The sequence below is a fragment of the Sorex araneus genome, chromosome 2 (genome assembly GCF_027595985.1).
Source record: "Sorex araneus isolate mSorAra2 chromosome 2, mSorAra2.pri, whole genome shotgun sequence".
Lineage (NCBI taxonomy): Eukaryota > Metazoa > Chordata > Mammalia > Eulipotyphla > Soricidae > Sorex > Sorex araneus.
Window position 1 is genome coordinate 310,999,575 of NC_073303.1, and position 22,185 is coordinate 311,021,759.

At 37.5% G+C, this 22,185-nt stretch overlaps 1 protein-coding gene and 1 non-coding gene across 2 annotated transcripts in view; one reads left to right on the top strand and one right to left on the bottom strand.

The window, feature by feature from the left end:
* The window catches only part of LOC101558722 (multiple epidermal growth factor-like domains protein 6), a 525,059-nt gene that overhangs the window by 241,838 nt on the left and 261,036 nt on the right, over positions 1-22,185 (bottom strand). Inside the window, exon 4 of the mRNA XM_055124801.1 lies at positions 17,663-17,785. Within this exon, the coding sequence (XP_054980776.1) occupies positions 17,663-17,785 (123 nt within the window). The remainder of the gene's footprint in view (positions 1-17,662; positions 17,786-22,185) is intronic.
* On the top strand, positions 4,530-4,602 carry LOC129403005 (small nucleolar RNA SNORD50). Its single transcript, XR_008628997.1, has one exon. It is a non-coding gene; the product is annotated as a small nucleolar RNA SNORD50 (small nucleolar RNA).

Below are 22,185 nucleotides of genomic sequence, written 5' to 3' on the forward strand. Positions count from 1 at the left end.
ATTTGAAGGTTAAAAATACAATTCCAGAAGGCCAAATCTAAACGCTGGACATGGGAGTCTCCCGGTGGACAGTTCCACAGTGACATTGACCACATCATATTCAATTGAAGGTTTTGCCTGGCCGATGTCGCTGTTGTCCCAAAATTCCAAATAGGATCGGACCACCGTCTCCTTCGTGCAAAATTTTACTTCACAGAGCAGGGAGAAAGGTCTGCAAAATTTAAGTCTAAGAAGTCTACTCCCAGAATGACCACCAACTGGAAGCTCTTTGGCACTATTGCAGCAACGTGGGAAGATGCTGTCCTTGACAACATCGATGAGGAATACAATTGAATGGTTCAGCACCTCCATGTCTGTGCGAAGAATGCTGAGAGTGAGAAAGCCACAAAGAGATGTCTGTCTTTGGAAACTCTCGAGCTCATTCATCAATGTGGTTTGGAGAGAGTCTCAGTCAACCACAAGCTAATGTCTGAACTCACAAAGCTGTGCAGAGATGCAATAAAGGAGGACCTCAAAGAGAAGAGCATCGCATTCTGCCAATGCGGCAGGAGCCAGGAAAAGTATTCACAACGTTCGCCTATCCTTTGCCAACTACAAGACCAAGAGGACTGCCGTCCGAAGTCCTGATAGATCTATCACATCTTTCAGAAAGGCAATGGAGAGGATTATTCTTGACTTCTACTAGGATCTCTGACAGACATGTCCACCTGCCCACATACAAAATTCCGCAGGATGGATATGTCATTCCCAACGTCCTCCCTTCCGAAATCCGACACGCCATTCCATTGGTAAAGAAGCATACAGCACCTGGTCCAGACAAGGTCAGACCCGAACACCTGAAGAATCTGCTGCAAGTACTCATCAATACACTGGCTCAGCTCTTTACACATTACCTGTCTGAATGCAAGGTTCCATCTCAGTGGAAAACCAGTAGGACTGTTCTGTTGTACAAGAAGGGAGACATCCATGACATCAGCAATTATTGACCAATCTGCCTGCTGTCTGTTGTCTACAAGTTGTTCACTTGTGTCATCCTGAATAGAATAGGCAGAACACTAGATGAAGGACAACCATGTGAGCAAGCCAGGTTCTGAAGGGGATTCAGCACGATAGACCATATCCACACAGTGACCAAACTTATTGAAGTTTCGAGAGAGTTCAAGATGCCACTCTGTCTAACGTTCATTGACTTAAAGAAGACCTTTGATTCTGTTGAGACTGAAGCAGTCATCAAAGCCCTAGCCAAACAGGGTGTTCAAACTCAGTATATCAAAATCCTCCTCGAGCTGTATTGTGGATTCACCACCAGGATCTCACCATTCTACAAGGAAGTGATCACTGATGTAAAGAGAGCGGTGCAGCAGGGTGATACCATTTCACCGAAACTATTCAGTGCCACCCTCGAGAACATCATGCAACGACTGGAATGGGAAGGAATGGGAGTGAAGATAGACGGTCAGCAATTACACCACCTCCGCTTTGCTGATGACATCATTCTCATAAAGCCAAACATTAGACAAGCGGCACAAATGCTGGCTGACTTTGACCACGAGTGTGGAAAGGTCGGATTACAACTGAATCTCAACAAGACGATGCTCATGAAAAGTGAACTAGTCCCTGAAGCTCCATTTGCTCTCAATGGAATGAACATCTCTGAATGCAGCAGCTATGTGTACCTGGGTCGAGAAATCAACATGAGGAACGACTTGGTGCCAGAACTGCACAGGAGGAAGAGAACAGCGTGGAATGCTTTCAAGAGCATGGAAGAACTGGTTAAGAGGACAAAGAACCTCCAACTCCGGGCACATCTTTTCGACTCCACTGTTTTCCTGCACTAATATACGCCTCAGAGATCTGGACCCTACGCAAACAGGATGAGAATGCTATTTGTTTATCCCAAAGAGGAATTGAAAGAGCTATGCTAGGAGTATCACATCTCACTCAAGTGAGAGAAGGAATCCAGAGTTCTGACCTGTGTTGATGGTCAAGAATCAGGGACGCTGTCTCATTTGCCAAGGCATCAAAAATCAGATAGGCCGGTCATGTAATGAGATTCAGAGACAACCGCTGGACTAGAGCTGTTACCGACTGGATTCCACGGGACGTCAAAAGACCAAGTGGCCGCCCAACAACTAGATGGTCAGATTTCTTTGTCAAATCTCTGAAAGAATGATTTGAGGCTCTTTCTGTTCCTGGAGAAAGCAGTATCATTGGGCTGCACTGGCATGCGACAGGGACAAATGGCGATGTTACTGGCACCCGCTCGAGCAAATCGAAGATCAATGGGATGACAAGTGATACAAGTGAATAAATATTCTCGATCAAATCTAAAAACTATTTGAAGGTTAAAAGTAAAATTTAACATGATGGAACTTGTCAAGTGTTTAGGCCACATCCAGCTGTTCTCAGGGCTACTCCTGGTCCTCTGCTCAGTTTTCACAACTAGTTGTGGTCAGGGAGCAATAGGCGATGTCAGGGATTAGTCCTGAAACAGCTGCAAGACAAGCACCTTCCAACTGTACTATTACTACTGTCCCGCTCAAATATTTGTAAACATTTTCAAAAGTGCTCTGCAAGTATGTTAGATCATTGATTGAAGCTGGTAGATACTGAAGAAGAGAGCTTTAAGGTGCAATTTCAATAAACATTTCTACAAGAGATTCTGAGAGCATAAATAAAAGCAGCACAGTGGAGACAGCTCTTTACATTACAGAATCAGAATCTATTCGTTTTACTAGGAAGCTGGCTGTGTGTAGTAACGAGTTGTACGAAATGACCTGGATAGTGTGTGTTCTGAGATGGGTGGATACAAGAAACTAGGAAAATGGTGGATAGAAAAATATGTTGTGTCTTGGCCCATAAGTAGGCATCCCAATGAGGGGGATGTCAGCTAAAAAACCTGAAATTAAATAAATTTTACTTGGGTTAAGAAAACAAGGAGAATGTGATACTGAGTTATAGAACATTCATTTCTAGTTAATTGTAGTAGATAAAACTTTATAAGTGGAAAGATAAAACAAAATGCATGCTGAAAGTAGACTATAGACCGAACATGATGGCCACTCAATACCTCTACTGCAAAATACAACATCCAACAGGAGAGAGAACAAAAGGGAAGGCCCTGCTGCAGAGACAGGGTGGGGTGGTGGGTGCTGGGGTGGGAGTGCTGGGAGGGACACTGGGAACATTGGTGAGGAGAATGAGCACTGGTGGAGGGATGTAAATGAAATGTAAACATGAAAGTTCATAAGTTTGTAACTGTACCTCATGGTTATTCACTAATAAAAATTTAAAAAAAAGCAAATCAAAAAATATGTATCAGACAAAGGGTCAAAGCTGGTACTCTGAAGACAAGAATTTTGGAAAATTCTAAGGAAAAATATGTAAAATATCTTAGAGATGAAAGTGGATCAAGAGAATGTGTCTGACAAACCAAGGGAGAAACTGTCAAAAAGGAAGTTCTACTTTTTTTAAAATTAATTTTATTGAATCACCATGTGGAAAGTTGCAAAGTTCTCAGGCTTATGTCTCATTTATACGATGCTCAAACACCCGACCCTTTGCCAGTGACCATATTCCACCACCAAAATCCCCAGTATACCTCCCACCCCCACCCCTCCACTCCTGCCTGCGTAACTGATAAATTTCACTTCATTTTCTCTTTACCTTGATTACATTCCATATTTCAACACAAAGCTCACTATTGTTGTTGGAGATTCCCCCTTCCAAAAAACAGCCCTACTGACAAGGAAGCATTTGATAATTAGTTTTCCAATTGCTGAGACTGGAGAGATAGTAAGTCATGAGGCCTGGGAGCAGCCGCACGGCTTAGGATTTCTGTATTTTAGTAATTAAGTCCAGGGAGATTTATGTTAGAAATTGCATAATTTCCCCTCCTGGGGCAGTATGGGGCAATGGTTTAGTTCACAGTCTAGAGACATGGCTGCAAGCAGTTTCTGGGACCAAAAGTAGTCTAGCTGGCCTCCAGATGATGGTCAATGAGCAGCAAAGCGGCCGCACTAAAGCGTTTGGCCACCCAGGTCGAGTCTTGGCAGAGTGCGAGCCAGTATCGGCCCAGGTCCGAGACTCCACCTTTGCACTTGTGGGTGACCTCTAGCTTTTTTTTTTTTTGCGGTGCGGTTGGGAGGTGGCGTATGTGGGCCAAAGTGAGACCCGAGCTGCAGGATGGGGAAGGATGGGCCCCAAGCTGCACTGTGCAGGGTCCGCTGCTGAAGGGGCAAACTGAGGACATTCTCACGGGGGACAATGGCTCTCAGGATGAAGTGGATCTATCACCTGGGGTGTTAAGGTGCAACGGGAGAATTCCAAAACTGGGGGAGAAATACAGGTTGGAAAGCCACTTGAGTCAAACCTGACTTCTGTACCAGTGAATCTGTGGGAAACTGAGGATGTCAGACCACCAGATACTCTTTGGAGTAAGTTTTGTGAATGAAGCCCTCTGAGTACTTGCTACTTATTCCTAATGTTTTGGGACTTATTCTTGTGACCCAGCTAATGGATTGTGGTCTTATCAGTGATGAATTCTATCCTGAAACTGGTGATCTGAAGAAAAAAACATGTTATGAATTCAGCTACTGAGATGAAAGGAAAATAAAAAGGAAGTTCTAGAGACAATTTCTTTCAAGACGTGATCTTCAGCCCTGTCAGTGTTTATGGACAACCCTGACAGAAGTAGATATATTGAACAAGCTGGAGGAAAAAGTTGGTGATAAAAAAGAACATATAATTAACACTAGGAGTGCAGTTCTAAGGAAAAGACCAGAAAGGGATTAGTTTGATGAAACAGTACAACAGTTTTATTCTGAAATGCAGAATATACAGATACGAGAGTTGTCTATTAAAGTGTTCAGTTTTGAGTGAAAGTTGGGAGACCCCCCTAACCGAAATTTCTATTTTCCCAACAAAATAAGAAACATATATTATTCAGCAGTATAGCAAGAGACCACTGAATTCATCAAATACTGTCTCTGTAATTGTAGTTAGAAAATGCACACTACAAAACCACATTTCTCTTTCCTTGTCAGTAACTAGAAAACTTGGGGGGGTACTAGTTTGGATTTAAGTTTTATATTTCTACCTGTCTGTATTTGAAAGCAGTTAATCCTCCAGCTACTTTCACATGAACTATTTTATGTGTAATGTCTTTTTGCACTTTGTACTCTTCGAAAATTGCCTGCAGGTTATTGCCATCAGTGCTTTTGGAAAGAGAGATATTAATATTCAGTGTATTAATAGATGAGTATATTTTGCCATACTGTCACTGTCATCCCATTGCTCATCGATTTGCTCAAGCGGGAAACCAATAATGTCTCCATTGTGAGACTTGTTGTTACTGATTTTGGCATATGGAATACGCCACGGGTAACTTGCCAGGCTTTGCCGTCCGGGTGAGATACTTTCAGTAGCTTGCCAGTTTTGCCATAGAGTGAAAATATATTTGTGAATAGTCCCCTAAAATTAAAAAAGTCATAATTGTTCTTAAAAGTCATGATTATTAGGTTATTAAAAAATTGATGAATTCACGTTTGCTAAAAACTTATACTAAAAGCTAAATAGTTGTCCAATTAATACTATTTGACCAAGTGAGAAAATTTACACCAACTATTCAATCTCCTGTGTGATTTCATTTAGTCTATGTTAATGTTCAACTGTGATAACATAACTGAGAATATGATATAATATCTATTGAATATCTGTCCTGTGTAGTTAGGAATTTTGCTATTACTATAAAATTTTCTCACTACTATCTTTATCTGTGAAATTAAGTTGCTAATGAGTTAAGTGAAAAAGTCACACAGCTTGTATGACTTTGCGGTAAATTTATACTGTTACTCTAAAAGGGGTGGAGCAAATTTTTCCAAAGATATATTGCTTTAATATTAGCATTATTTGCTTCACAATGCTAATTCATACTCTATCCTTATACAAATGAATTATTTAAATAAAAATTTTTGTTTCTAGTTGTACACAAGAAATTGAATACTCATGTTTTAATTTAATTTGTGTTCTACTTTTGGAAAATAATATAGAATAGATACCTAACTATTTTAGTTTATTAGCACATACCACCATTTATTGAGCATCTATTATATGCTAGATGCTATTTTTTATATTTTTATACTTAACTTCACCTATGGAGTAGCTATTCTATAAAGCACTATAAAAATTGTCTAGAAAATAAATATATTTGTTGCTAAATAGGAAATATAATGGATTTGTTGCTAAATAGGGTTTTATTATTTGATGTAGTATATTAAAATTTTATATAGAAATATATTCTACAAATTATAAAATATTCTAAAACATATAAAATAATTTTGCAAATAAATCTGGAGATTGTCCTGAAAGATGGCACTTTAAGACATTGTGCAAATAAATACAAAGAAAAGAAAGCTGCCATATATGAACAGGGTCATGCTAACATCTCTTCATTTTGTCTTGTACTGCCTTCTTTTAACCTTGGCTGCAGAGGGCAGACGTCATTGTACCTTTTGGTTCCAGGATAGTTCTCATTCTCCAGGCCTTGGCAGGACCTCTCTTCTTTTGTTCATTTTCATCTGTTCCCTTTTAAACTCCTGTTCACCAGGGATACCCATTTAATGCATCAAATGCATTGCACTTTTTAAGGTATGTGCACTTTCCATTGTGTGATACTGTGTTTTCAAAAGATTATCCTTGTTTCTTTACATGTATATACAGATAAAGACAGAGGAGATGTAGACTCTGAAGATCTGTGTCTAAAACTGGGACAAGATTACACACTTCAGTGATAAAGTAGAACTTAAACTTCAGTATGACTCAATCTAAAATTGTCTCCCTTACATCCCTACCTATTAAATGTAGAAAAGCTAGAAAATGGAAGATTTTAAAATGCATATCTAAAATCCAAGCAGTTGAATAAGTTTTTTAATTGTGTTAATGGGCTGGAATGATAGCAGAGCAGGTAGGCCAATTTGCCTTGCACAGCACGGGGCCGACACGGTTTGATTCCTCCATCCCTCTTGGAGAACTCGGCAAACTACTGAGAGTATCCCATCCGCATGGCAGAGCCTGGCAAGCTAATTGTGGCTTATTCAATATGCCAAAAACAGTAACAACAAGTCTCATAATGGAGGCATTACTGGTGACCACATGAGCAAATCGATAAGCGATTGAATGATAGTGATAGTGACAGATAGGAAATTGGGTTAATAAGCAACATTCTAGATAAGAACCTATAGTTAATGAATATTTGCAAGACCACCAATTCAGATGAGGAGGACAATGGGACATGATTGTTAAATTAAACTTTTGGGTGGGATTAAACTTATCATTTACCACACTAAAGATTAATATTGCAAATGTAATGAACTTGATAATGACTGAGAATTGCCATCAACCTAACAACTAAAACAAATTTTTAACTTGACATAGCCCTATTCCAGGCATCAGCTGTCATTTAAAATGAATTCTGTTTCTAATTTGTCTTCATAAATAATGCAACTAATTGAAAAGGTGGTTACAGTGAAAGTCTTTAACCTCTTTTATCTCCAATTTGATAAATTGGAGGCATGTTTTGTGTATTCTCTGGAAAGAATCTTTCATTCCCTATATCAGGTAAAACTTAGCCATCACTAATCATAACTCAGAGATCAAAAACAAAAGAATCCTTTTAATGAAGGTCACCACACCTAATGATATCTTCAATCCTTTTTCTAAGGTAAGCATTATTTTAAAATGTGAAACTCATAAAAATGTGATGGAAACTATTTATGTAACTGAAATTTTACTAAGGATCTATTAATTAAGCTTCCTGGTTATCTTACTTTCTTATCAACTACCTTCTGTTTATTTAGGGTCAAAATATGATCTCTGACTTTACTATATAATGACATAATCACACTGGATAATTTTTTTGGTTTACTATCTGGGTAGCCTTGGTTCTGTTTTTCACTCTTTTTTATAAAAAGAAAGGTGACCAGTGATGACCAGAGAGATAACTCAATGCACTAATTTCATGCTTTGCATGGAAGAAACCTGCTTACTGACCCTGCACTGCATGAACTCCCATGAACCACTAGGAATGATCTCCCTAGGGCTTAGCCATTCTCAGCAATGGGAAATAAAGAATTCTGAGGTTTCAATGGACCACAATAAGTGAATCTAATTGTTTGTATGAATATAGACAGTAATGGATTTGTGAGCTGAGCCATAAAAGAGAGGTATGAGTACTACTGATTCTTAAATATTTCTTTTTTGGTTTGGTTTGGTATTGGTGCCTTACCTGATATTGCTCAGAAATCACTCCTGGCAGACATAGTTTTTAGGAAGTTGCAAATACAAAGATTTCTGTGAGATAAACCTAAATGTAGCTATACTTCATGAGTGGCCTGAGCTCAGGAGGTGGTACACATTTTGGGGTCACCTATATTTTACCATGACTGTGCACTTTCTCAACTGTTTCCCCTCTAGAGAAACCACATTCCATCTTTATTTATTTATTTATTTATTTATTTATTTATTTATTTATTTATTTAGCTTTTTGGGTCACACCCAGCGATGCTCAGGGGTTACTCCTGGCTCTGCACTCAGGAATTACTCCTGGCAGTGCTTGGGGGACCATATGGGATGCCGGGGATCGAACCCGAGTCGGCCGCGTGCAAGGCAAACGCCCTACCCGCTGTGCTATCGCTCCGGCCCCCACATTCCATCTTTAATGTGTTTTTATCTCCTAATACTTCCCAAGTATTTTACTTAAAATAAAACTCTATTAAAAGTTTTTTAAAATGTGTATTACATAGATAATACAGAAACTTAGAGTAAAAAACTATTTTAAGCAATTTCCTTGCCATTAAAAATAATAAACTAATAAGAATTTAGTATACATTATCATTATTTTTGCTGCAAGTTGACTTTAGTTTGACCTTGTGACCAGTCACTACTTTCGGACTAGAGAGTCTCTTCCCCGCACGCCTGGCTGTCTTCCCCAGGGCTCCTCGGAGGGGATGGGCTCCAGCTTCCCTCCCCACCCTGAGCAGAGCTCCCGGCGGCCGAAGACCACCAGAACCTAGCTGCAGCCATGCTGGAGGCCTCTCTCCACATGTTTGGGCAGGCCTCATGCATGAAGGTACTGGCAGAGGAACCCAGGTGTGTGTAATCCCATCAATGGCCAACATCCAGAGAGAGACTTAAAAGCAAGCTCTCAGAAGCGCTTGTAGAGATATCTTTAGCCTACTTCTCCCTCTGGGAGAAACTGGCAATCTTCTGAGATTTTCCTGCCCACATGGGACAGCCTTGCAAGCTTCCCATGGTGTATTCATATGCAAAATCCAGTAACAAGCTGGATCTCATTCCCCTGACCCTGAAGAGCCCCCAGTGCAACATCTTTCGGAGGGCCAAGTTGAGAAAGACTTCTAAGATCTCAGGGAACGGACGAAATGAGATGTTACTGAGTCCGCCCAAGAAATCGGTGATTAACGGGATATTGTGATTGATTGATTGTGATCATTATTTTAATTCAGTAACAAATATTAAAGTAATCTTTCAACAGTAAGAAAATAATCAGTAAACTATCAGCTGGCAGGGCACTTGTCTTGAGCGTAGCAGACTTGGGTTTGCTACATATCGTGGCAGCCCCTATGTTTCCTGAACCTGCCAGGAGTGATTCCTGAGTGCAGAGAAAGGAATCACCCATGAGCACTTCTGGGTGTGGACTCTCCTCCCCCCCAAAAAACAAATCAATAAATGTTTTGAAATACACTTGTTATCTAAAGCTTATTAGCAATTGCCCCCAAAATAGATATACTGCACCCACTTTGAGTGTTTCTACAAACAAAAAATTCATCTTGGTAGGCTCATATATGTTTTCATATTCTCTTATAATAACAGATAATATTTAAGATCTAACATTTAACACTTCTCATATTTTGTTTTTGTTTTTGTTTTTTTTTTCTTTTTGGTCACATTGGCGATGCACAGGGATTACTCCTGGCTCTGCACTCAGGAATTACTCCTGGCAGTGCTCAGGGGACCATATGGGATGCTGGGAATCGAACTCGGGTCGGCTGCGTGCAAGGCAAACATCCTTCCCACTGTAATATCACTCCAGCCCTACTTCTCATATATTTTAATGTTGCCAAATCATTTCTAAAGCAATTGAGTTAGACCTCCCACTGCCATGGCCATGTTGACTCACCCACTGCCCACTTCCAGCTCAATCTCTGAGGGATGCCCTCTGAACAGCTAAACTTCATGGAAACACTGGTCTCTGTGGCTAAACACTCCAGGGTGCCCTCAGTTGGCAGGTGGACAAAATGCCCACCCTGCAGAAGCTGTGGCAACCACAATCACACACCATTTCTACAGCCACACTAAAGGTTCACTTCTACCACTTCATCAATATTTTCTGCAGAGATGCCAAACGGTAAATAATCTCAGGTATCTCGGTGCCTAGCCTAACACCTCTGGTGTTTCTTGGAGTTGAGGTAGACATTCTCCCCCTCTCCCCTCCAACCCCCATGTATTTCTGGAAGCCCTGACTGCCATGATTATCTCCCACAGATGCCACCATGTCAAATCATTGACCCATATCATAGATCCTGATGAGTCCTCCTATTTCCTCAATACTGAAATTCCAGTAAGAGCATACCAAATTAGATGGAGAAGTAACATAGAAGCAACTAAGTTCAACAAACAAAAATAATATCAGAGGGCTCAACTAGCAACAAACAATACATTCTTAGACAAGGGTGCAACAACCCTGAGATCAGATATAACAATTTTGACATGAAAAATTTCTTTTTTATACTTGATGATTTTAATATTGGAACTTGGGTATCTAATAATTTTTACTCAGAATTGTATCAAGGTTTGTGTATTTTGTCTAAAGTAAAATAGATAGAATATAAAATTAAATAATAGAGTATCAACTAGAGGATTTAATAACAACTAGATGAGTATATTATTCTAACCAGTCTTCCAACATTAAGTCACTTGAACTTGGTGTTTTATTATAGATTTGGAGGTTGGAAGGTCTAATACAAAGAACTAAGAAGTGTTGGTTTCTAATGGGAGCACTCTTGCTGGATTCAGATGATTATACTCTAGTTAATTCTCATATGGTGTGGATATAAAAAGCAATCTCTCTTGTGTCACCTCTTATGGGTTGCTAATCACATAATGAGGGCCACCTGCACATGACCTCCTCCAAACCTAATTACCTCTTAAAGGTCCATACCAACAGTTTATAATTTAGTCTATATGAAGGATAGAAAATGATCAAAAGTCAAAATTGTGATAACTTGAATTATGTTGAGAGAGCAGCAATTAAATGTGGAAAATTTGCTGTTATAAAGTCAAGAATATTTGGAAAAAATGAGTTGTAACAGTATCAGACGCCACACAGAAAAGTATGGAAAGACTCCACGTGAAACTGATCATTAGGAGGTTATCAGTGTCTTCATTTCATCTGCAGTCAAATTGCACACATATAAAAATATATGTTATAATGTGTCATTAAAGTGGAATAAAATTACATGGTATTTCAGGGAGGGATAAAAGAAGATGACTTTGGCCAGAGTAACTGCGTAAATCTTAACAGGCCAATTGACATTCAACTTGACACATGTAAATAGAGTTTTGACATGGAGACAAGAGTGAGAATAAAGAATGGAAGTAAAAAAGGGCAGAATTTGCTTGAAGAATTGAAAGCAGCCAGATTTTTTTAGGGGAGCAAATTATAGAAATGTATGGTAGAAGTGTAAGTTTTTAATTATCACAAGGTAAATTAAATTTCATATTTCAATACTTATGAAAATAAATTGCTGTAACCCTCAGTACCATGTACTAAAATAATTTCGTTTATTAATTTCTAATTGAATCACTGTAAGATAGAGCATTACAAAATTGTTCTTGATTGCGTTTCAGTCATACAATGTTCCAAAACCCATCCCTCCACCAGTGTAAATTCCCAACACCAGTGTCCCCAGTTCCCCTCCCACCCCTTCAAGACACCCTCCACCACAGCCTGCCTCTAAGGCAGGCACTTCTCTTCTCTCTCTCTCTTTCTCTTTCTCTGTTGCTCACTTTAGGCATTATGGTTTGCGATGCAGATGCTGAAAGGTTATCATCTGTATCCCTTTTCAACACTCAGATCTTGTTCAGAGCAGGATTTCCAACTAGTATTATCATAATGGACCCTCCTCTATCCCCCAGACCATTGACCAATCTAAAATAATTTCATTTTGTACCGACTTTATGATTTTTCTTTGTGATTTAAAAATATTTTTCAGTTATGATCCTTGGGGAGCCAAAGTGTGCAGGTGATCAAACTACTATTTGAGCCATAAATTTATATTGTTTTAAACCAGCATTTTTATTTGTAAAATTTATTTTATTAAAGCACTGTGACTTACAAAGTTAATCATAGGTGACTTTTAGACATATAGTGTTCCAGCACCCATCCACGACCAGTGTCGATTTTTCTCTACCAGTATTCCCAGGCCCTCTCCCACCCCACTACTTCTGGCCTGCATCTTGACAGGCACCTTTTAAAGTTTGATTATTGAAGTTTTTATCTCTTGTTTTCAGTCTTCTTAACTCTGTGATTTGGATATTTGGATATATCACTCCTTTATACTGCTGATGTACCTGAATCCCTTTGACCTATTGCTTCCCATCTGTCTTTTCACCCTCTTCTCCTTGATTTTTTTTCTTCTCCTTATATCTTGGGGCCTGGAGCAATAGCACAGTGGATAGGGCGTTTGTCTTGCACACGGCCAACCTGTGTTCAATTCCTCTGTCCCTCTTGGAGAACCCGGCAAGCAGAGAAGGAGATATTACTGGTGCTTGCATGAGCAAATCAATGAGCAATGGGATGACAGTGATACCATGAATGCATTGAATCAGAGTGAAATAGCTAGCTTTTCTGTAAATTACTTTTCTTTATTTTTGAGGGAAAGTTGCCTGATCTCTTAGGCTTTCCAGTTTTTTACCTTTGAAATAAATAACTGGTCAGTTCTCTTATTCCTCCCAAATATTATTTTATCACATCGAAAAATATATTTTCACTGTCAAAGAAATACTATAGGGGCGACCTTACTTGCCCTATATGCAAAAAATCCTGGTTCAATCTCTGTTACATGGTCCCTGAACATTGCTAGGAGTGAGCAATGAGTGAGCAATAGGAGTGAGCCCCATTTGGCCCCCAAACAAAATAGCACTGCAGCACTGTCATCCTGTTGTTCATCGATTTGCTCAAGCTTGAGTGGACACCAGTAACATGTCCATTTTGAGACTTCTTACTAATTTTGGGATATTGAATATGCCACCAGCAGTTTGCCAGGCTCTGCCACCCAAACAAAAAAAAAATCTTTCTTTTTTTCATAAAAGTAACAAAGTATATATTTTACATGTTTCAACAAAATATGTAAGCTTATCCCTCTCGGAGAGCCCAGCAAGCTACCGAGAGTATCCCGCCCACACAGCAGAGCCTGGCAAGCTACCCTTGGCGTATCCCATATGCCAGAAACAGTACCAATATGTCTCACAATGGACACGTTACTGGTGCCCGCTTGAGCAAATTGATGAACAATGGGACAACAGTGCTACAGTGCTACATATATTAAATATAAATTATCACACCATGACAGTTCAGTCATGTGCAAGGCACGAGTCCTATCTGCTTTATTATGTCTTCAGCCATGTTCTTTTGAATTAATATTTTCTTTTGTTTTAGATGCTCAGAATTGAATTTAGAAACAAATGCAGAAAAAAAAATAACCAAAACAGGCCTACACCAAACCCAAAATTCTCTGCACTATAAAAAAGTGAGCTCAAAATACAGATATAATAACAAATGAGAAAAAAACATTCACACATCACATATCAGATAAAGGGCTAATACTCAAAATATGTAAAGTACTCTCAAAGCTCAACAACTATACATCCCCATCAAAAAAGTGAGAACAGTTACTGAGAAGAAATTTTCTCTTATATTACTTTGTCTAATATCATTCTGATAGAAACTAAGGCTAATTAGTAACTACTGACTATACATTATCAAATATGCAGTGTCCATTCTGAGTAGTTGGGTACTCATACTACCACTTAAAAAATAACAGTGGAGGCCACAACTTAAAAGTAATACTAACCTGAGTCTATGACTGATAGGAAAAATAGAGCAGATGCAGAAAAATAAGAGAAAATGAGAAAGTGCTTGAGACAGTATTTTCAGATACTCCAAGATAGTGGCTTCATAAAATTCTATAATGTCATATTCTCTTCTGAGATTGGAAGAGAGTCAATACAATGGCTCGGTATAAATTTCTCTTCACTACAATTTCTAGGAAATGTCAACTGCCATTCTCAGTTTCCTCAAAGTCCTAAAAAACACTGAAAAGGAAAATGGCCCAATTTAATATTTTTGTTTTATAAATATCTGATTCTCTTAACAGTATAACTCAAAACACAGACATTAAACTCAGTTCTTTATAGAAAAAGCTCTTCTTTTTTTTTATTTGTGTTTGTATTTTTTTTAAAATTTATTTATTTTTAATTAGAGAATCACTGAGAAAAGCTCTTCTTTTAAAACAAGCAAATGAGTAGTTCTTAAACTTAGGCATTCATAATTAGTCTTTAAAAAGAGTACTTATATTCTTCTTTAAATCATTAAAACAAGAGTGCTAAAAATTTTTTCAAATGCGAATCTTAATACAATCCTTCAAATTCAAGGTTAGAGTATGTGTGTGAGAAAGGCAACAAAATCTCAACAAAGGTCAGGTATTGGGTTCATTCCACTACCTCTGTGGAATGCCATTCGAGGAGTTATATGCTTTAGAATGATTGCTGTCATGAAATTGCTATTTCTCATTAATTTAATTCTCTTATCTGTTTATGCAAGTACAAATTCTGATTTGTATTTGCTCCCTTTAAAACTTTAGTTGGGGAAACAGTCAGAGCCAATACAGATTTGATTGGATAGATACTACATTTTCTATATGCTAACTTTAATAAATCCGAGACTGTATAAAACAAAACTCCTGGAAGAGGTCGATGCAGAATCTGCTACCCCTTCACCAGTTTTTCATCACTGGGGCCCCTTGAAGGGAGGGCGAATTGAGATTACCTCCCCGGCAGCCAAAAACCTCCAGAACCCAGCCACAGCCATACTCAAGGCCACACACTTGGAGGAGCCTCATGCATGAAGGAACTGGCAGAGGAACCCAGGCATGCGGAACCCGGGGCTGAGATCTCCAAGCCTGCTCGGATCGGGACTGGGCCTCCTCCACCCAGACCCCCCATTTTCCAGTAGCTTGGCAGTCACACCCACAAACTGCGCCTGGCACCATGTAATCCCATCAATGGCCAAGATCCAGAGACTATATCAAACAAAGCTCCTGGAAGGAGCTTTGTAGCCATGCCACCTTTTGTAGTCTAGCCCACTGATGTGCCTAAAGCAGCACACATGTGTTTGGTTTTAAAATACTTGCTTGTATTCTCTGAATACATTCTCCATCCTTCTCAGAGAGCCTACCAAGCTACTGAGAGTATCTTGCCTTCACAGAAGAGACTGGCAAGCTCCCCATGGCGTATTTGATATGCCAAAAACAGTAACAATAAGAGGTCTAATTCCCCTGACTCTGAAAGAGACTGCTGCTAAAATCTCAGGACTGGGACGAATGGAGATGTTACTGATGCCCGCTCGAGCAAATCGATGAACAATGGGATGACAGTGATACAGTTATACAGTGATCTGCTTATGCACATGCATTTTTATTCATATATGTGCATATATTCACTGTACACCATTAAAATTCTGCCTCACATCTACATATGTGGGCTGGTAGAAGAACATGGTGTTCTTATATTTGTAAGATAGAAATTCATTTTTAAGGAATAGAAAGAGAAAAGATAAATTGTAATATTTTTATCCAACTCCATTTTGACCTCATATCATTAAAGCAAAGTTAGAAAATTCAAGAGACTGGTCATGAGGAATAATGAAAGGGCTTAATGTTTAATTAATAAATTAAAAAGTACTGCCAGAGTAATTAATTATATCTGCAAATATAATTTAGTTGGTTAGAGACTTAATTTTGTCTTATTAGAAAGGGCAGATAGCACACATGATATCAATCATAACTTCAAGAAATATCTTTATATCAGACATACAAGTTTACCCACTAGTATTAATACTGAATATGAACTTAGTGATAGTCCTGTTGGTCCTAAACATTTTGTCATAAGAGAAGTTATAGTGGCAGTTTCAAGATAACACGAGCTGAAGATTTTTCAGCTTAGGAGTATGAACAGGAAAGGGGTTTCTGTTGCTAAAACTAGCAATCCTGAAAAAAGAAGTGGGTATTTGTTTTAGATAAATATGCATGTGCTGCTATCCTATATGACAGGAGATGACACTGCAATAGATGTAACTAGATACATCTAGTTACATATATAGCTTCTACTTATAGCTTAACTTGGCATTTTTTTCTTCTCAGAATCCCCAATTTATGATATCACTATTAGATCTGTGGCTAAGAGATCTTTACCCATTGCCCTTAGCTTCTCTCATTTCCTATAAGATATCTTAAGAAAGAGAGGAATAAATGCTCTGAAATTGGCTAAATTGAAGTAGCATAATTTTATATTACTATAATAATTTGAGTAGTAATTTGAGCAGATGAATTTGCTAGTAAGCCCCATGTAAATTTAAATAGTGATTAAAATTTTCTATATGTAAAAGTGTACTATTCTAATAATAAAATATTTGTGATGGAATCTGGCAAATTTAGAGCATATCTTGATGTTAATGCAGGATCATCATTTAGAGAGAAATATTTTATAAAATTACTTTAGCAAAAATATAAACAGCATTTATTAATAGCATAGGGAACATAGTGTTTTCAAGTTTACTCTTCATTTATCTGTAACAAAAGTTCACATTCATTTTAGAAAACATAAAATTCAGAAACATCAGAGGAAAGTATAAAATAGTAGTCCTAGGCTGGGAATGTAGAACGAGGTTTTGCTGAGCACACTTTGTATCAGGAGTCCAATTCTATCCTCAGCACCAAATGATCCTCTGAGCACCATCAGGAATAACCCTGAGTGCTGAGCCAGGAGCATCGCCTCTGCACTACTGCATGTCATCCACAAACAAGCAAAAATTAATTTAAAAACAAATAGTAATACCACTGCCCTAAAAAGATATCTAAGAAAATGAGTACAACTTTAAGTATATTTTAGCATCAATAAACTGGCATATAGTATGTTATGAAAGTTGCTATAATACTAAGAGTTTATAACTGAGTCTGGTAAAAAATAAGTGAACATTGTAGAGGGTAATTCTAAATGCCTATAATGTTTTCTTTGCTATCTCTGATATATTTGTATTGCATATAGGAGAGATGATGTGCTATGGAAACATTTACCCATTTGGGAATTCAAATTTTGCCATGAATGTCAATTTCTATATTTTCTTTCCAACATTTTTAATTTTAATCTTTCAATAACAAAATATATCTTTTATTCTAAGAGAATTATAATTGAAAGTTGTCAGCTTCAATAGATGCTTCTACAATAAGAAAACCTTTCTTCCTGCCCCAACATGGGCAGGTCGATTTTCATTGAAAATGACTTCAAGCTGGTTCTAATATTTACTCACTTATGCAGGTGCGTTCATCAGCATGGAGCCTGTATCCAGTATCACATTCACAGTGGAAGGTGCCCGGAGTGTTAATACAGCGCTGCTGGCAGCCTCCATTCACCACCGCACATTCATCGACATCTAGAGGAGGAAGACAGATGGCCGGGATTACAATGTCATTTCAATGTCAGCTTCAAAGAAGTGCCACAATATTTCTTTGATACGCAGTATGTGTTATATTGTACAAAAGTACTGTCTCAGTTGCCACAAAGTTTTGGCTGTTTGATGCATTTTGCTCCACAGTATCAACAAGAAAATATAGAAAGAATCTTCATTGAGCTTTTGAAAACTCAGCAAGGATGAATGTAGGGATCATCTCACAATTTTTTTTATTCTCCACACACTGGTTAATTAGACAGATCTGAGATATAGATATTTCCTTAGGGAAGGAAAAGTGGAGAGGAGAATTACAATGAGCTGTTCTATCTAGAGCAACACACTAGTAGATAAACAACTATTATTGCTCTGAGGCTGCCGAGCAAAGACCTTGAATCGAATTAAGACCTTGAATCTCCTTTGTACATGCTATGGCGAACATCAGAGTAGAAACACAGAAGTGAAAATAAAATCATGTTTTAGAATACTTAAAATGACATAAATACATTTGCAGCTTTTATTCAGTTTTACTGCTTTATTCACCATTTCACTTTCTAAAAATACTTAACAAATTTACCTTCAAGTTTATTTATTAAAAAAAACAGTGAGTAATAATTGTCTATACCTTATGACCAGTTGAAATAAAGAGATAAACTATTCATTGTAAAGGACATCAATTTTTCACAATATATATTTTTTGCACTCAATTGAATCAGTTGTTAGTTATCTAAAATCACAAGAGATATGTAAGTACAAATATAGAGAAAACTTTTCAGATAATCAATGTAATAAGAGCTTGTAAACTTTCTTTAAAATCTTTTAAACTTGGATTATACATCTTGTAGCAAATATTAAATTAAAGGCATAGAATTTTATATTATATGGAAGATCATGTGCCTAAAGTAAAAGATATCTCTGAATTTCCATGTCCACAATCCCTGATGTTCTGGAAAATATTCTGACAAATACTCTTCACTAACATAGAAATTATCATAGACAACTACTTTTACATTCAAGAAAATTATTTCACAGGTAATTATACTTATTAGAGAAGATAACAAAGGATATAGTATTATAATGTCTCATCATAGCACATTTTAATCTAAAAACTAATCTGCAATATTTGCATTGTCATAAAATCTAGAGGATTTGACTTAGGCAAAACTTAATTAAACTTTTCTTTAATTATATGATATTTTTATCATAATGAAAAACTGTATCTGAATAATATAATACATTGCAAAAGAAATCTCATGCTTTGCAGCTTTGATTCAGTACATTGGGTTGGGAGCCTCACTTATTGCTAGCAGTGGAGTGCTTGGGAGTGCTTGGGAGACCGTGAGTTGTTAGGGCCAATGTCACTAAAGGAAAGAACTCTAATGCCTACACTATCTCTGGCTACCACATAAAAAATTTACTAACTTACAGATTCTTTATTTTGTTTTGGGTCCATAACTGGCTGTGTTCAGGGCCAAATTCTGACTCTGCTCAGTGATCAGTCCTAGCGGGCTCAGAGGACTATGTAGGGTGGTGAGGATTGAACTGGAATTGACTGTGTTAAAAGCAAGCACTCTGCCTGCTGTACTATTGCCAAAGCGCCTGCTCATGGATTCTCTCGCGCCCACCTGGGTCACATCAGCCTCCATGTTGATGACAACCTCTGTCATCTCTTTAGGTCACATATACTGCATATCCATACATCCAACACTCCACTTACTGCTGCTTGTACCCTGAATTGTGTGATCATATAAGCAGCTGCATGACAACTTGCACTATACACACACTTATATTTCCGCCACTGAGTGAGGACCAGTAAGGAAGGAAAGAAGTAATACTCAACCAATCCTTCAGAGAGATCCCAATGGCATGAACTATAAATATTTAACCTGGAGCAAAGCAGACACAATGGGTCTAACCCCTTAGAAGCCCACAATGTTCAGTGAGTGCAGATAAGCATAGCTACTTCTACTTGTACCAACCAGTTCTGTAATAACTCAGATAATTATTTAGTGACACCACGATGAGGACATTTAATGACTTCAAGGAAGTGATGGTACTGAGAATAAAGCACAAGAAAATTTGTTAGAGGAAATGAGAATATTATAATCTAAGTGACAGAACTGGAGTGTGGGAGCTGAAATTAAAAACTCATTTGAAGCCTTCAAAAGAAGGCCTCCTTAGCAGAGCAATAGCAGCTGGGGGAAAAATCAGGAGATCCAAGGTAAAAAGCAGGAACCTCTTGAAAAGAAGAGATGGTGCGGGGAAGTCTATAAAGAAATGAGCAGCATACTAGATAACCATTGAATGAGTTCACGAGAAACAAGATAAGACTTATCAAAGTCTCAGAGGAGTAGAAGTATCAATTTTACAAAGGACAACTGTTCAAAAAATCCATAGAAAAGAATTTCCCAGTGTTGAGTAGTGTATACTCCCAGATCCTCAAGATCTGAAGGATCCCAGATAAAACAGAAACAAAATAAAAACTCCAAGAAATATTATAATTAGAGTGATAAATGTCAAATATAAAGAGAATATTTAAAGCAGGAAGATAAATAAGCAATTTATTACAGAGGAACTATCTTAAGATTCAGAGCAAGTATATAAAATGAGACTCTTCAGGCCAAAAGATAATGATGTGATATAGCCAAAATTAAAAATTCAATGACATGAACACCTTACCAAGAATACTCTATCCAGCTATATCATCATTCAGATTTGAAGGAATAATACAAAGCCTCATGGGAAAGTAACATTTTAGGTAGTGGAAACAGTCTGTCAAGTTGCCATTTTGAAAATAAATTTTCTCATCTATATAATAGAGCATACATTGTACAATATGCTATATTTTTCCCCTTCCTTTCTGGTTTATACATTGGATTTATAAAGGAAGGCTAATGTTTGCAATTAAATGTAGTAATTGCAAGTAATAAACAGGTAATTGAAATAAATGGTAAACTAAAAACATTAAAACAGGATGTAATAGTGCATGATAAAGGAGTAGGCAGCATGGGTATTCAGGAATAAGAACATTTGGTTAGAATCACAAGGACCATTTTTAGATAAATAGTGAGAATTGGTAGATACAGAAGAAATTGGCTAATTCCAAAGTAAACTGACATAAAACTTCAGTATCTGACGTTTAATATGTATGTCCGGTTGAAGAAAAAGGCTGGCACATGGAATAAAGTTTTAAAACAAATGTTAAATATCCTTTAAATTAATCTGTATAGCAAAACATCCTATTGTTGATTTACCAATCCAATATAGTCCTGGAAAAGTAGAAACATTAAAGGCCCAATTCACATGGTGGCTGAGAAAAGTCACTAAAATTTAAAAACATAAATAATTTCTAGTTTAGCATATGAAAAGTAATTGACTAGATCTTCCTTCCTCCCTCCCTCCCTCCCTCCCTCCCTCCCTCCCTCCCTCCCTCCCTCCCTCCCTCCCTTCCTTCCTTCCTTCCTTCCTTCCTTCCTTCCTTCCTTCCTTCCTTCCTTCCTTCCTTCCTTCCTTCCTTCTTTGAATAATACACCGAATTTATACATTGAGAATGCCTGATAGCTCTCATATGGCAGCAAGAATCATTTGATGAGTAATAAAAAATTTACATGACTTGATTCCATCCTTGATTAAATTTGTATGGGTAAAACCTGGGAGTCATACATTAAAAAAAACACCTAGCTATTTCAAATGTATGGTCAGAGTGAACATACAATGAAGCCGTTTTTTAGCTTTGATCCTAAAGATTGTTTTCCATCTACATAGAATGATTCAGAAGATTTGAGGCTGGAGACTAAAATCCTAAAAGATCAAAGACAAATCTGAAATAACTTTCCTGTGCACCATACACTTGGTTAGTAGGAATATGAATAATCCATTAATGGCACATGGATCACATATGTAATAATGTGATTCACTTCCGCATATTTTTAGCGAACATAGGCCAGTTAAGCCCAACTATATAAATTAGTACTCTGACAAAAATATTACTTATATGCCTACTATATTTTTTAAATCTTTGCCAAATCTTAAGAAAATTAATCACCATTATTTTCCATAATATTACTCAGTAATAGTTAATATTTTTACACATGTTTGGCATTACTTACTATGAAATGACTTATTTGTATATAACATAAAGGCAGTTTAGTTCTTTCCTGATGAATATCTCTGACATATGGTAAATTGGGTTAAACTGTCATGCTATTAGATACTCAGGCTGAACCTGACACTGTGATTTTCTTTTCTATCAAGATTCTGCCAACAGAGTTAAAACCAGAAATGTCAATGTTACATTACAATGTTTTTATCAAGCATGCATCATGTGAAGAAACTATTTCTCCAAAAATTCTTTGAGTTATATCTTGATGTTAGATCCCTATAAA